At 38.0% G+C, this 17,794-nt stretch overlaps 1 protein-coding gene across 1 annotated transcript in view; it reads right to left on the minus strand.

Moving 5' to 3' along the window:
• Nucleotides 1–17,360, minus strand: part of LOC149802311 (uncharacterized) — a 67,678-nt gene extending 50,318 nt beyond the window's left edge. Inside the window, exons 1-2 of the mRNA XM_089956740.1 lie at nucleotides 16,966–17,360; nucleotides 15,933–16,064 (exon numbers count right to left, since the gene is read on the minus strand). Of these exons, the coding sequence (XP_089812866.1) occupies nucleotides 15,933–16,064; nucleotides 16,966–17,074 (241 nt within the window). The 5' untranslated portion in view covers nucleotides 17,075–17,360. The remainder of the gene's footprint in view (nucleotides 1–15,932; nucleotides 16,065–16,965) is intronic.
• Nucleotides 17,361–17,794: the final 434 nt, after the last annotated feature.

Raw genomic sequence — 17,794 nt, forward strand, 5'->3', positions numbered from 1 at the left:
ACTCAAGGATGATGACCCAATCTGTCTGTCTATTGATGCGTGTATTTACTTAAGAAGAAATATGACCTCTAAAACACAAAGAGATACGGCAAGCATGATTAGATTAAACACAACGATGTTTTTCCTTCACGCCTGTGCAATTTAGAGTTTCAATCGTCTTTGAAGACAAACTTGGTCTCCTTTTGTAGGGCTTGAAATAATAAAAAAAGCTGAAAAATCTTAAGCACTTTGCTATAGATAATTTCATCAACAGACTAAACAACATAAATACCGTTACAACAATAGAAAGCCTTAAATCTTCTATCAAAAAGAAATGCATGAAAAAAATTAAAGATTAACGATAACTAACCAATGAAACCGAATTTAACAAAGGCAATGACATGTGAAGAAATGCCTCTCACTTTGGAAAGGTAGGCGAATGTACTCTGTCATGCACCATCAACTTGAAAAAAATTATAAACAGAGAGAAACCTGAATTCAAAATTCAGTTGTTTTTTCTTTTCTTCAAAATTATTTCGTTTCTTTTTTCTTTTTTTTTTTGGAACAAATCTAAGCACTAATATAGAGTGGAAAAGGGAAAATGCACATACAAGCTTTGATATTTCTGAAAAAATGAGGGGATATTCCTAACGTTCATAACCACCTATATATGCTTGGACTTGTCTGTGACTTATCCACAAAACAAGATGTACATATTTCTGGTCAAGCTGCAAGTGTGTGCGTGTTTTTGAAAATGGTAAAAACTTGGATATACAATTTTCTCGTGACACTTATAAAGTGAAGAGTCTGTGCAAGTGTCAAAAGCCAAAGTCATGTAAGTTTTGTATTTTGTACGGCTTGTAAAGATTTCCACTTTAGGAAATGTGAAGTATCACAAGTTATTATCACAAACAGAAGTGGAACATAGGGGCTTGCAAGAAAGAAAATAACCCAGACAGTTGGTGTCATCAAGAGTGCTAGAGACGGTACCCGAACTTGCTTGCTTGCTTACTTGAATTAAAGTGATTTTCGCTCTAATGGAGCATGTATCACTGGTTTAATAACGCACCGCGTGATTTTTAATTACTCCTGGGGAAGGAAAGAGAGCCTCATCCCCCAGGCTTTTATGTACTCACAGACTATTTTTAAATTTAGCCACTCAGGTATAGGACTAACTAGTCCTTAACAACCTGACTGAAAGGCTTTACACACGAGTGGGAATTGTCTCACCACACACTCATTTTTCTGTCCGAGCGTGGTAAAGGAGGAAAAATGTGCTCAGCAAGACAGTCATGGATGTTAAGTACTCACCAAAACGCTAGCCCGTACTTATTTCAAATCAAGTCCCGTTTTTTGCTAATCGACAATAATAAGTACCAATAATGTGTTAACCAACTGTGCAATTAGTTCAAATCTAACGAGTCTGTTAAATTTCCTAACATATCTGTCTAATATTAGTACTTAGTGTACATAAAAATAGCCATACTGATCTTATTTAAATTATTATGTCTAAGCGACATATACCAGTTTGGTCACTGTTAGGTTTAAAAAGTTAAGTTTGTTGCAGTGTTCCAATGGGTCAAGTTTGTTTCGAGAATAGTTTAGTCAAGGAGGGATACCAAGCCAAATATGGTTCCCTATTTAATAAAAAGCAATCTTTTGGAGCCCTAAAAAAAGTCTGTTTTTTCTGTTAGAAGGTAACACGTCTCTCTTTTGCTTTCACGTTCTTTCCCGCACTCCTAGTCACATGATTCTTGATATCAGGAAATGCGTAGCCATGATGGGCGGTAATGTAAGCAGCGGCTTCTACCAGTTGACTGAAGGGGTATCCAGTGTAGGTTTGTCTGCAGAATTGGGGAAGAACTCTGACCCCTAATCCCCATTGAGAAGGTCTTGGTTTAAAGGTGTCTAGAGATCTGTAGGCAACGTATTGTATGGCTCTAATAAACTGCCCTGCTATGTTGACGTCAGACAATTCTTGATCTAGCCCCATTTCGGTGTACTTTTCAACGAGGGTCAGCGTCCCCCTCCTCCTCCTCAACCGCCTCAACTTCTTTTTCTGGTTCTGATACTAATTCTTCAGATAGTTTCAAATCCGCCGCTATGGTGTCTGTCGCTGTTATTGTTGTTGTGGTTGTTATTTCAGCTGAGATTGCCTGTAGTATCGAGTGAGAAAAGAACGTAGTGCCTCCGATAATTACATTTGAGTTTGCCATACCGTTTGTCTAAGATAATTGGACCTTTGTTTTGCCACCACTCTTTCCGGGACGGGTTGTTTGTTAGGTATAGTCGGCTGTTGACTAGATGTTATTTGTGTTCTCGAGGTGGGTGGAGTGCTAACTGGCAGAAACCGTAAAGTGGGCAAACGACGTCAAAGAAGTCAAAGTACGTTGGAAAGGATATCCGACCAGTTATCATTCTTGGATCGACGCTTCGCACGTCATCGACTATAAAAAGAAGTGACCATCATTCCCTTTCACACAGATTCAGCTACTGCGATCACTCCTTCACCCAATTCTTCTCTGCAAGATTTACAAAAACAACCCTTGTGGGTGTAGTGTGGAGAACGTGTGCCTAAAACGCAAATCGTCTTTTTCTGCCAAATCTTCGTGGTGTATTGTGTCATCGGGGCAGCCATCGCCAATTTGAGTTTGCAACAAGGAGACAAACAATTGTGGACCATTGTATTGAGCAGTTACATCGATTACCTGCTTCCCAATCCCTCCCTGAAATTCTCCTCGAACGGGAACCACGGGAACCTTGTGTCCAGTGTCAGTACCAGCCACCACTCCAACAACAACTCCATTTTGGGCGGAGACACTCCTCTGACTTCCAGTATCGCCTCGGAGAGCCACAAAACTCTGGAATTATGAGCAATAACAGCCAATTTTACTTAACCTTACCCAGTGACAGTTCCATGGAGGTGTTTCCCAACAACACGTTGTGCTGTTACACGGTCAAATTACCTCAGACCATCCAGTTAGATCACGAAGCCCATTGGGAAGTGGCTTTAGTGGAAATCATTCACCCAACACAAATCAAAAACATCACCGAAAAGCAAAACACTTTCGAGGTGGAAATCCTGAATGCCCAATTGGAGGAAGAAATCAACAAAATCGGGTTTTTAGGGGACACAAGACCAGCCAGCAATCCAGCCTTCATTATCTACACCTTGAAAATTCCTTCAGGTTATTATTTTAGTAGTGAACATTTGGTGGACACTATTGCGGACAGGTTCAACTTAGCCTTTGGCAAAGCACTGAACAGAGCAAAAAAAAGTGTGAAGATTGAGTACCATAAAGTGGCTCATCGTCTCGTGATCAAATTTCAAGATACGGACACATTGTCCCTCAGGTTCAATGGTAGTTTGTTTGAAATTTTGGGTGGACATGCAGAAATGGTCGCAAACAATATGAGCCCCAAGATCAAAAGTAATATGGATTTTTACAGAGCTTTTGGAAACCCGGTAGAACTGAACCAAGGACTTAATTTGATCTTTGTGTATTCCGATGTTGTGGAGTACAACGTGGTGGGACACACCTCTGTGCCGTTACTGCGTGTCATTCCTTTCAAAGTGGATAGTACCACAAACAATGACCAGGAAGGTGCAAACACCTATCACGTACACCGTGAATTTGTACATCCTCACTATTTACCCGTCAGTAAGTCGTATTTGGACACGGTCAACATTGCTATAAAAGGAGATCTGGGACAAAATATTCCCTTCTCCAAAGGGAAAGTTACAGTGAAACTCCATTTTCGAAAACGGTTCTCTAACGAATTGTAAGTCAAGACAGCGACGAGTGACATTTTCACCCTATAAAATCCGGTCAGATGCGTGTGGAATTTCAGTTTGCAGAAAATCTACGCGCAGATAATACGGTGAACGTCCTCCTGTATGCTGAATTGGACAATACGATATAAGCCAACAGTTTGCGAGAAGTCATTCTACACTATTAGAAGTCATGGAAGACTTTTATCAATGTTTGTATAGTAGGGATTCTTTGGACATGGAATGTGAAGATCCTGAGGAAGGAGAACCCCAAGACAAAGACGAAGAAGTCATCATGATGAAGTCTAGATGGCCAGAACAAGAATCACATATAGTTTCCTGTTATGCCATAGTCTTGACAGAAAAAAATTAAGGAATTGATCAAGAAAGATTGCTATGGATGTCATAACGATCATCCCAGTCAAATTCAACACGATAAATGCTAATGCTGAGTCAAGAAGAAAAATTGGACGAATATCTGGACGAAGCTTGGAGTCTCATCTCGGAAGAAGACGTGTTACAACAGTGGTATAAAGGCTTGCGTGAACATTATTGTCCTCCATTAACAACTCAAGAGATCCATCGCATCGAAGCTCTGTTGGATCAGAGTTGGGAGACAAGGCGAAGAAAACGGTTACTTGTCAGACATTTTCAAGCAGAAAGTCAGGATCGAATTGATGACTTAAGAAAAAAAAACAAAAAATGGATACCTGAGAACTTTATTACCGTTTGAACCACAGTTCGTACACTGCTTCTTGGAATCCTGTCGTCTGTGCTAAAGATGAACTCCCTCATCGCAAACCTAAAGACCATCAAGCTTACGTGATCAACACGGACGACAGTCATCTCCCAGGAACCCACTGGGTAGCCGTCTACTTTCCTCAAGAAGGATGTGTGGAATATTTCGATTCGTACGGATTGCCCCCTTTGGAAGACGATATCATCGACTTTATGAGAAGAAATGCTCAGACCACCCGATTCAATAATGTGAAATTACAAGGCACAGTTTCCTTGGTGTGCGGACAGTACTGTGTGTATTTTCTGCATCATCGCAGCCTGGGCTATTCCTTAGAACATTTAGTGACTCATTTTGATCCTCGTTATTCTTCAAGAAACGATGTGAAAGTAGATTGATGGTTTTGTGACCAGTATGCTTATCTTTTGTCTCAAGCTAGGAAACGTAGTATCCATCAATGGCCTGATGACTTCCAACAGTGGAAATCACAATTTCATTCACAACGTTGTCAGCCCTGTTTAAAGTAGAGTGTGAATTGAAAAAAAAACGTTTGGTATTTGAAAAAAATGTTTGATGTTATAGTGTTAGATTATTGTTAAAAAAATGTTAGAGTTGTTTGTTAGTATGAATAAAAAATGCTGTGTTTTGAAGAAAAAAAATGCCTTTGTGGTTTGTTTGGCTATAGGAATCTTGATTCATGCTCTTTGACTTCTTTCTATCCCTCCCATAACACTATTTGAACGTTCCGGCTCGAAAACCGTGTAGCAATGTTTTCCTTCACGTCCGCGCTTTGACAATACAAACGGGGAAGTCTCCAGTCTGCCCATCCATTGTTAACTTATCTTCCTACGAAGATGTGCTCAAGATTAGCCAAGTTGAACGAAGCCTATGTGAATTTGCATAGGGTCATGACAAGTCTGATACCGAGACCTGAAGAGATAGACAATATCATAATGTTGAAAGTCACTGAAGACCTGAAAGAAGAGCTCTTCAAGGAGGAATTCAAGAAGGAGAAAGAAGAATGGATGGAGAAGCACAGACTTCATAAACGGCAGAGAAAGCAGCAGCATGAACCTGACAGAGGCTTTGTCGATTGTCGTATCGACACCAAAGAGTTTTTCTTCTCTTTTCCGAAGAAGCAGACCTTATCCTGTGAGAAAGCCTGTCGTCAGAGGAGGCCGCCATCTTATAACCTAAGCGATCGCCATAGCTTCAAGTTCCCAAAAATTTTCAGGGCTATCCCATACTCTCGAAAAGAAATAACATTCCATTGCCTATGATATGTTAGTCAGTTAGAAGAAAAAATACAGAAGTGAGTCTATCAGCACATGATTTCTTTATCTTGGTTAGAAAGTGTGACTTTAAGTTGTTCGTTTCCGTCGATTATCAAAATTTTAAAAATAGTAATATTCTGTAAAAAAGTGAGTGAATGTTTCTTTTAGGTCTGTGCGTTTTTTTTTTTTTTTTTTTTTTTTTGTTTTTTTTTTGTTGGTGATAATATGGATAATGTAAGTTCGGGTACAACGAAATTAAAAGAATTAGGCCCAGAACTCGGTGTGGAGGGAAGAAATATACGCAACAGCAGCGGGAGCAAGAAATGCAGACCTAGCCAGTTAGCATTGAGGCATTCTGCGTTTGACAATGCCTTTGATGTCGTACACGTCGTCTTTTTTGGTGACACGACTTGATTTGAAATAAGTACGGGCTAGCGTTTTGGTGAGTACTTAACATCCATGGCTGTCTTGCTGAGCACCTTTTTCCTCCTTTACCACGCTCGGACAGAAAAATGAGTGTGTGGTGAGACAATTCCCACTCATGTGTAAAGCCTTTCAGTCAGGTTGTTAAGGACTAGTTAGTCCTATACCTGAGTGGCTAAATTTAAAAATAGTCTGTGAGTACATAAAAGCCTGGGGGATGAGGCTCTCTTTCCTTCCCCAGGAGTAATTAAAAATCACGCGGTGCGTTATTAAACCAGTGATACATGCTCCATTAGAGCGAAAATCACTTTAATTCAAGTAAGCAAGCAAGCAAGTTCGGGTACCGTCTCTAGCACTCTTGATGACACCAACTGTCTGGGTTATTTTCTTTCTTGCAAGCCCCTATGTTCCACTTCTGTTTGTGATAATAACTTGTGATACTTCACATTTCCTAAAGTGGAAATCTTTACAAGCCGTACAAAATACAAAACTTATATGACTTTGGCTTTTGACACTTGCACAGACTCTTCACTTTATAAGTGTCACGAGAAAATTGTATATCCAAGTTTTTACCATTTTCAAAAACACGCACACACTTGCAGCTTGACCAGAAATATGTACATCTTGTTTTGTGGATAAGTCACAGACAAGTCCAAGCATATATAGGTGGTTATGAACGTTAGGAATATCCCCTCATTTTTTCAGAAATATCAAAGCTTGTATGTGCATTTTCCCTTTTCCACTCTATATTAGTGCTTAGATTTGTTCCAAAAAAAAAAAGAAAAAAGAAACGAAATAATTTTGAAGAAAAGAAAAAACAACTGAATTTTGAATTCAGGTTTCTCTCTGTTTATAATTTTTTTCAAGTTGATGGTGCATGACAGAGTACATTCGCCTACCTTTCCAAAGTGAGAGGCATTTCTTCACATGTCATTGCCTTTGTTAAATTCGGTTTCATTGGTTAGTTATCGTTAATCTTTAATTTTTTTCATGCATTTCTTTTTGATAGAAGATTTAAGGCTTTCTATTGTTGTAACGGTATTTATGTTGTTTAGTCTGTTGATGAAATTATCTATAGCAAAGTGCTTAAGATTTTTCAGCTTTTTTTATTATTTCAAGCCCTACAAAAGGAGACCAAGTTTGTCTTCAAAGACGATTGAAACTCTAAATTGCACAGGCGTGAAGGAAAAACATCGTTGTGTTTAATCTAATCATGCTTGCCGTATCTCTTTGTGTTTTAGAGGTCATATTTCTTCTTAAGTAAATACACGCATCAATAGACAGACAGATTGGGTCATCATCCTTGAGTTTCACTGTACTTTCGGTTCTTTACTTCATACAAACCCCAAATTTATTAGTTTGAAAAAAAGATAACATGCCCCTCAATACTGTAACACGTCTGTTCTGATTCTACCGATGTGAGTGTGAGTGTTTATGTCGAAATGTTTAAGTGAGATATAAAAAAATGGTCAGCTTGAAAACGCGAACCAATACTGTGACGCTCAGTATTTTGATGTGGTAAGAGGAAATGGTACAACACACACACACAAAGAGGGCTTGTAAGTTTACATTTCAGTGTCTGCACTGTAATGGTAACAACGCAAGAACATAGGGATTATTATGCCACACAGTCCTAGAACAAAACAATGCATCACCCGTTGTAAGCCATTTCATTGGCTATACTTATTTTCTTACCGCGTTCGCTTCGAATTGACTTGAGTAGCTATTCAGACAGTGACGAGAATGGCCATGCTTTACTGGGTCTATCCTATAGGCGATTTATATAAAAAAATATTTTTAAAAATTAAACTAATGCACGAACAATCGTACCATGGGCGATCCCATGGAAATTGTGTCCGTCTTATTGCAAAATACATCAACATTTAATTTAACCGTGCAGATCGCTAAATAAACCTTTGATCATACACATTTTGAAAAGTGTTGTGTGACACGGATCGCCATTGTCGTTTGGTGTCTGCTTTCTTCTTCGAAAAGAGATCGTTTCGTCTTGACTATAAAAATTTAATTTGACTAAGTTTTACGCACTACTTGAACTCATACATTTACGTTGTAGGTGTAAGCCGTCGTTCTCAGTTTTCTGGAAGTTCGTTTTTGCGTTTCTCAGATGTGATACTATTTTTTATGGACCGAACGAAATTTCTTTTGGCGTGAATCAGGACTCGTGGTTTTGTTCCAGAAATGGAGAGCATTGATTAAAGCCCAGTTATGTCGTCTTCGAAATCGCTGACACGGATTTGAACTAACACTTCAGGTTTTGTGTGAGGCGATACGGTACATCATTGCCTTTTACTTCCTCAATGAAATCGTTTCATCTTATTGCAAAATTACATTTGACTAGGTTTCATACGCAGCAGGTCTCTGTATATAAGGAGAGTGTCTTAGCGTCAGAGTATTCATTCCGCTCTCAAACGATCAAAGATGGAAGAGTCAGCACAGATCGACCTGCTGGTCAAATATTTGCTAAAAGTCATACGAAAGCATAATTCACATGCGAAAGTGGCAACAAAACTTACTCTTTTGGTCGTTGATTTGATGAGAGTCATACGAAAGTGTGTAAGTGCTAATGAAGTTTACTATATCTGCAAAGGTAAATGGGTATTTGTCTCCAGAATACCTGCTTCGTCTAAGAAAGAGAGACAAAAGTCAAGATACCTAATATCGTTGTCAGGAGAAAGGACACTGGAATTCAGAGTGCCCTACGAGAAAAGAGAATAAACAAAAACAAGACGAAACAGAGAAGAGGGATTCAGAAGAAGAAGAAATTGAAGATGATGAAGAACTTGTGCCAGTAAAGACATGGAAATGGAAAAATTGACAATGTGAGCCGATGCGTTGGCCCTGATGTGAAATTTCATACTACCTTCTAAAAGAGAATAGACCAGAAAGAACACGTAAGTGTCTCTTGGTCTTGACATTGTATAATAAGGATGGCGTGTTTTGTTTTCTACTCACACTTTATGAAATTGTGCCCTTTCACCTATCTCTATCCCTCTGGATCATGTTTTAGTTAGAATTGAAATGGAAGGATGTTTTCCTTCACGCACGCTCTTTAGGCATGCAAGTCGGTAAACAATAGTCAGTCTATTGATCCATTATGTTGTGTCTTGATGTTTCCTAAATCACACACTGATGCCATAAAATAACGGGTTAAATGGGTTTTGTAGTGTTGGGAGTGGGGGTGGGGTGGGGTGTAGGTGTTTGGCAGAGTTGGTCATTGCAGGTGAGGGCTTAGGTGCTTTCAAAAAACTTTTCTTCACTCTGTGTTGATAGTATATTTGGGGTTTGTATGCGTTCGCGTTGTGTGGATAGTTTATTTGGGGTTTGTATTATCTCCCTTCTGTGTTGATAGTATATTTGGAGTTTGTATGCGTTCGCGTACGTTTGTGTGGATAGTTTATTTGGGGTTTGTATTATCTCCCTTCTGTGTTGATATTATATTTGGGGTTTGTTTTTTCCTCTTCCCTCCGTGTGTGTGTGTGTGTGTGTGTGTGTGTGTGTGTGTATGTGTGTGTGTTCGCGTACGTTGTGTAGATCGTATATTTGGTTGTTTTTTTTTTTCTTCCTCCCGAGTGTGGATAGTATATTTGGGGTTTGTTTTTTCCTCTTCCCTCTGTGTGTGTGTGTGTGTGAGTGTCTGCGCGCGTATGTTGTGTGTGTGTGTGTGTGTGTGTGTGTGTATTGGTCTCTGTTTGTCCCTATAAAACTCACTTTATCCCTATCAGATACACTCTACCTACCTACCTACAGTAGCGCGTATTCAGGTCAGCCACTTGCAACACTGTTGCCATTTATCCCCTAGTGTTCAGTACAGTGACGTCACTGACGCTGGAAATTTTGTGACTATAAATATCGACTTGGGGATTTCCACATTTTGTAGCTATACATATATACTAGAATTCATAAACAGGAACGTCACTCAAGCTGAGGCTATAAAAAGATAGTGGGATTTTCCAAAGGAAAAACCCACAAGTTGGAGCTGTAAATAGATAGTGGGATTTCATAGGAATTTCAGTTGATTATAGATACATAGGTATTTATCCACGATCGTCACAGAAGTTGATATTGTAAGTAGTTACTAATTTTATCTATTTTATAGTGTGTGTGTTTATGTGTGTGTGTGTGAGTATGTCTGCGCGCGTACGTTGTGTGTTTCTGTGTGTGTGTGTGTGAGTATGTCGGCGCGCGTACGTTGTGTGTGTGTGTGTGTGTGTTTGTGTGTTTGTGTGTGTGTGTGTGTGTGTGTCTGCGCGCGTACGTTGTGTGTGTCTATTGGTCTATGTTTGTCCGTATAAAACTCACTTTATCCCTGTCAGATACACTCTACCTACCTACCTACAGTAGCGCGTATTCAGGTCAGCCACTTGCAACACTGTTGCCATTTATCCCCTAGTGTTCAGCACAGTGACGTCACTGACGCTGGAAATTTTGAGACTATAAATATCGACTTGGGGATTTCCACATTTTGTAGCTATACATATATACTAGAATTCATAAACAGGAACGTCACTCAAGCTGAGGCTATAAAAAGATAGTGGGATTTTCCAAAGGAAAAACCCACAAGTTGGAGCTATAAATAGATAGTGGGATTTCATAGGAATTTCAGCTGATTATAGATACATAGGTATTTATCCACGATCGTCACAAAATGGAACGAAAAAATTGAAAAAGAAGAAGAAAATGAGAAGAGGAAGAAAGAAGAGGAGGAAGAGAAGAAGAAGAAAGAAGAGCAGGAGAAAAAAAGAAAGAAAAGAAGAGAAAGAGTGTAGGAGATAAAATAAGAACTTGGTGGAGAAAAAGAAGAAATTAGAAGCAGAAGAAGAAGAAGAAGAAGAAGAAGAAGAAAACCCAAAGGCCCTTTTCAGGGCCAGCCATATTTCTCGAAAAGAGATAGCCTTTCAATTGCCTACCCCTTTTTTAAAATTTAAATTTAAATTTAAATTTAAAAAAATTTTAAAAAAAAAAAATCCCATGTTCAATTTCCCTTGACGCTATAAAGTCCCACCCTGTTTAAATTCCCTTGACGCTAAACCGTCCCACGATTTTTCTCCATGTTAAATTTCCCTTGACGCTAAACGTTCCCACGATTTTTCTCCATGTTAAATTTCCCTTGACGCTAATCTGTCCCAGGGGTCTCTGTAACGCTAATTCCCATTGACGCTAATGTATCCCACTTAACTACTGGTACTCATCCGTGAATTGCTCTTCGCCGACGATGCAGCCTTGACGTCACATACGGAAGATAGACTTCAGCAGCTGGTATGCTGCCTCTCCCATGCTTGTAAGGAATTTGGACTGACCATCAGTTTGAAGAAAACGAACGTCATGGCGCAGGACGCAGACTGTCCTCCCTCTGTCACCATCGATGGGTACAACTTGGAAGTTGTTGAGGACTTCACATACCTTGGGTCTAACATCTCCAGCTCACTCTCCATTGATTCTGAGGTGAACGGCAGGATTGCCATGGCAGCAGCAGTGATGGCCAGACTTAACCCGAGAGTCTGGAACAACCCTAACCTCACCGAGAAGACCAAACTGTGTGTCTACCAAGCCTACGTGCTCAGCTCACTTCTCTACAGCAGCGAAACATGGACCACCTATGCAAGACATGAGAGGAAACTCAACAGCTTCCACCTGAGATGTCTACGGCGCATTCTGCACATCCAGTGGCAGGACAAAGTACCCAACACAGAGTTTCTAGAACGCGCCAACATGAACAGCATGTTCTCCATTCTCAGCGAGAGGTGCCTTCGCTGGCTTGGCCATGTCAAGAGAATGGACCCAGGGCGCATTCCCAAGGACCTGTTATATGGGGAGTTAGCAGAAGGTACACGACCAACTGGACAACCACATCTGCGCTACAAAGATGTTTGCAAGAAGGATATGAAGACGGCAAACATCAATGTCAACGACTGGGAGAGCTGTGCAAACAACCGTTCCAGCTGGCGTCTAGCTGTCAGGCAGGGAGTTCAAAACGCAGAGGAAGAGAGAAAAATAAAACAAGCTGAAAAGAGAGCCAGAAAGAAGGATAAACAAAAGCTTACTTTGGAGTTACGCCATCGTCTCCCGTAGACGGACGGATGCCAAGACGTGGTATAAACTGTCAGTTGCCGACTCACACAGCAAATAACGCCCGAAGGGCGTTATGTAAACTGTGTGAGTCGGCAACTGACAATTTATACCACGATAAACTCAGAAAAAACAACGTTATACTCTTATAATTGAAATTTCAATTATTCGTTATGTTATTTTGTTTGCATCATTAAAATACAGAAATTTTAATGTTTGGGGTTTTCTGTTACGTAGCTATTTATAGCACTTGGGATTTCCTGCTTGATCGTAATAAGGTCATCATAATACCAGTCCTTTAACCAATGGAAGCCAAATTTATTCAATTATTTTTTTTTTTTAAATTGTTAGAATGTTGTTTTCCTTTAATGCTTACTTCGTCTCTGCCTTAACTGGCAGTGTTTATCTTATGTTGGACACGTGAAGTGGGTATTCTTAAAAAAGTAGTTCTCCTTACAGTTCATACATAAATAAACACAATTCATTTTGATTACGTGGTAACATTCTGACCAATAGCAATGTTACTTTCCTTTACCAGCTACTGGCATTGCAATTATTTAAAGATGAACACAGAAGTGACCATAATGCAAGTTTGTAAAGATATTGGAGCAGCTTGACTTCACTTTGCTGCTACAAAATCTATACGGTATTGATAAAATTAAAACTGAAAAAGACTAATAGTGACAACGACTATTTTCTGGCTTGAATCCGTCATCCCCACTATAATTGAAAATAAAATAGAAAATGCATATATTGTAAATATGAAGAATATTTAGAAGTAGTCCTATGTCTTTTCTTTTCTTTGTTTTAGTGATTCTGTTTTTCTAAACGAAGTAATTACTATGGTGTAATTGTATTGGACCATAAACAATAGTCATAAGTTAACTCAGCCATGCAGCTTTTAAACATCTCCTATTACACGACGCATACTTGAAGATGATTGGAAGTTCCTACGTACCTATATGATTTCAATAAAGCATGATGCATACTTGAAGATGATTGGAAGTTCCCAAATACCTATATGAATTCAATAAAGCATGACACATACTTGAAGATGATTGGAAGTTCCTACATACCTATATGAATTCAATAAAGCATGATGCATACTTGAAGATGATTGAAATTTCCTAAATACCTGTATGATTACTGCAAAGACTAGCTGATATTGCCGGAAATACTTTTGCCTGATGAAAATTATCATCTTAATTAAGAAGAAATTTCTAGAAGAAACAAGTTTAACTAAACCTGGTTTTTATACGTTTATGTGAACAAAAGGTATATGTGCCATGCTATAACAATATAAAATTGCACATGGAGATGGGAGTGAAATTGGTATGTGCAAAAGAGTGTTTATTCAATCACGGGGACCATTACCAACAATTGAAATTTAAAAAAGTCAAACAATTATGACATCTACACAATTAAAATGAGCAGATTGGTTATATGATTTCGTTTTAGGTTCATAGCCGCACAAAGATATGTTGTTTGTTAAAATGAATGATTGCGCTGAAATTAATATTTAAATCGATTAAATAGGAATGGCCTGCATACTTGACGTTCCTATAACAAAATGTTTGTGCTAGACTGGCATCTATCAAATCAAACATCTGAGTGACCCCACAAGAAAAATTTAAACTGTTTTGGGTGTTAAAGGTATTTTCAGACTTTTAAATGGACCGAAACATGCGAAGGGCTTGCAAAATGCTGGTGTCTCTATGAACACTTAATACAAATTCAGAAGGTGTAAGGCATCACATTATCTTTTCTTACGAAACAATTATGCACATAATAACAAAAGAAGAACCAAATTATACTGTGCATGAAGGGATTGCAAGTATAGCTTCTTGCTGTTGTTGTTGTTGTTGTTGTTGTTGGTTTTAATGCCATTTTTCAGCACACGAAAAGGCTATACATGGCGGCCAGTATTAATGGTAGAGGAAGAACCTGGGAAAACCCCTGAAAGAACCACCGACCCACGAGAAGCTACTGGCAAGCTTTCTCACATATCCACATTGGCTGAATCCGAGACTAGAACCCACGCAGACATGGTAAGATTGCAGTGATCCGTAACGGAGAAAGCTTTAGACCACTCGGCCACTCGGGACCCCCATAGATTCTTGCAGAGTTTCACATCTGGATATAAATACAGTTCCTAATGTGTCTGTGATTCACCTTGTTGGAAAAACTAACAACGAAGGATTTTAGTAAGAGGCCAAAAAAAAGCCAACAATAAAAAAAAGAAGGATAAATGAAGAAAGTAATACTTCTCCACCATCTTATCACACTTGATGAATTCTGTTTAAATGCATGCACGTCTTAAAAATAACGAAAATAGAGAAAATAGAATTATAAACGATATGGAAACTCTAACGAATATTCCATGATAAATGTTTGAGTTTTTAAACTCATGAGTAAAATAATTTATTGCAAAACATCAAGAAAAGGTAAGATTGGAATTGAACGAGTGCATTGTAACCAACACTGCAAAAACTTACAAACATATCCAACAACAGCATTGAATGTACCATCCTACAAACATGGCTATGAAATATTAGGTTATGCGTTAGGACAGTATATCGATGACATAGACAGACTTGAAGATGAGTTAACAGAAAACAAGACTCAAATGGAATATCATGTCATTTGATATAAATAGTGCTCTAAAAGCTGATGAAACTTTGAAACCACCAGAAACAATTATGGAAACAAACAAACTAATAAACTACATAAGAAATGGTCTTACGTTACAAGACGCAGTACATACAAAACACCAGATCACTGCCCACCAAATAAGTAGTCGACATTTGGATTTTTTCGTATAGCTCAGTCATGATTTAATATGGACTGAAATACAAGTTTTAAGCTATTTGTTTCAGACACCAGATAAAGTACGGTCATTTTTTTATTTCGCATTGCACCATTATTCCAGTACTTTTTTCCGTTACATTGTTCGCCCTATATGTCTCTTTGTACCCCTTTATCACTATACTAAAGTTTGGAAATCAAAGTAAGACCTTTCCTCCAATTACCTTTTCAGGAGACTATGAAACTAATTCTTCATGTGTGTTGCTTATTTAAATAAGGACTATGCTTAATTTATAGTGATTTACTACTGCCTGATAAAATTCTGCCACATAGTAATGATCTTGTTTAGAAATTAAGATTGAAAAAACATCAGTCAAAAAACAACAGACACTTTCTGCATTTGTCCTTTCATGTTCACAATATGGATATAGGTTCTCACTTATTTTTAATAGCAGTAAAGAGATGGCGAAATCTGTACAGTATTTTGTCAGACTGAGTTCTAATTGATTCATTTGCAGCTTTCATATTCTGTGTAGCAGCAAAGTAAAATGAACAAAGAGCTTTAAACGGTTTAGGGTTAAATTAGAAAATTAAAGTAAGCCAGAAAACTCTAGAGGGCGGACTAGAATTAGCTACCTCCATACTAACCAATCTGGGAAAACCATAAAACCATGAATAGTAACACACACACACACACACACACACACATATATATATATATATATATATATATATATATATATATATATATATATATATATATATATATAGAGAGAGAGAGAGAGAGAGAGAGAGAGAGAGAGAGAGAGAGAGAGATTATTGAGTATTTATTGAATGATGATTGACTGACACATACCTTCTCTTCCAGTGTATGTATTATTGCAAGATTTGCAACAACTGAGTTGGATATTTTCGTTATAGCATAGCTCAGGATTATTACTGATCAAACCGTTCGAACAGAACACCATATCTGTGCAAGCATTTGTACCTGTGAAATTAGATTGTTAAGTACATAGATTTCTGGCATTTATGTTAAACACAATTATTAAAGCATTAATATACTGGTTCCTTTACCTGATGGAATGTTAGTATATAATAGGAAGATATTTTATGTTTTGTCTCCTTTTAAATCATCATCATCATCATCATCATCATCATCATCATCACCTTCTCTTTATATTCTTCTTCTTTTCGGTTCTATTATCTTAATTGCATCACCTTTATCATCGTCTTCTTTATCATCGCAAACACAAATACACTCATCATCATATATTTTATCAATAAAACAGTTCGACGATGGAAATACCTATTGAAACCGAATATCAGCGTGTCCATAAGCTTTCCTTATTATTTCCATGAATTAATACTCTGAACGTCTATACACACATTTCACTTTTTACATTTTCAATCTCCCGGTTCATTCATTATTCCTTGTCGTACTTATTTATGCTCACTACCCCAGTAGCTGTCTTGAGATGAAATGAAATCGTGAGAATGTTTTGAACAAAATGATAATTTAGGGAAGGGAAAACTAATAAAAGTGTGGTTTAATTTCGGATGCTAAACATGGACTTTTAGAAAATAGGAATTGTGAGTTTGAGGGAACGAAATGCTAACTTAAGAAAATGCAATATGAAACCGCGAGGACAAGAAGATGACTGAGGAGAGTGGATTATGAATTTACAATGTAAATTTATAATGTAAATTCAAATACAAATAAATAAACAAATAACTAAATTGCTGATATTCAGTACTAACTTAAATCCTCCACAGACATCAGAATTACTCATGCAAAGAAGGAGTAGCCAGTAATTATTGTTTGAAACGGCCGTACTACATTGACGAATAAAGGAGAACAAAGACGTTGTAGAAAATAGATGAAGAAATACCTTTACTGATAAGTGTCAGGTCAAGAAACACGACAGACAGGATCAAATGCACACAATCGTACATTGTCACTCTCATCAACGAAACGGCGGTGGTTCGAATCATGGTCATCTGATGAATCTCCGTTAGTAAAGCTTGGTGTGTCCTACGGCAATTAATTAAGGTACTTTATTGGAAATGCTTCGGTATTAAATGGCCTAACTGTGTTGCAGACACCTAATATACCAAACCAATCACACTACTGGAAAGAAGCAACACTGAAAACAATATTTCTCAGGTCCTCTTTGAATATGGGTACCCGATAGTATACGAATACAAAGCTTTCATCACGGATGTTACGATACATATATGATAAAATTTCATTGAGTATGCGAGTGTCACGAGTGGCTGAGGCACGAATGCAAATACTCTCGTTTTCACCCACGAGAGGAAACATATCCGTTATTCAAGTGGGAAAGTCAGAATTTGTTTTTAGTGTATGATTAAATGCATTCGCTAGCAATGTATATAACATAGTGATGTAGCAGAATTTGCATTGGTTAGCAATGTGTATAACAGATTGATGTAGTAGAATTTGTATCTGCTAGCAATGTATATAACAGATTGATGTAGTAGAATTTGCATTGGCTAGCAATGTGTATAACAGATTGATGCAGTAGAATTTGTATCAGCAAGCAATGTGTATAACAGATTGATGCAGTAGAATTTGTATTGGCTAGCAATGTGTATAACAGATTGATGCAGTAGAATTTGTATTTGTTAGCAATGTGTATAACAGATTGATGTAGTAGAATTTGTAATAGCTAGCAATGTGCATAACAGATTGATGTA

Source organism: Sinohyriopsis cumingii, chromosome 4 (assembly GCF_028554795.1).
Source record: "Sinohyriopsis cumingii isolate HCF-2022 chromosome 4, ASM2855479v2, whole genome shotgun sequence".
NCBI classification, from domain to species: Eukaryota; Metazoa; Mollusca; class Bivalvia; order Unionida; family Unionidae; genus Sinohyriopsis; species Sinohyriopsis cumingii.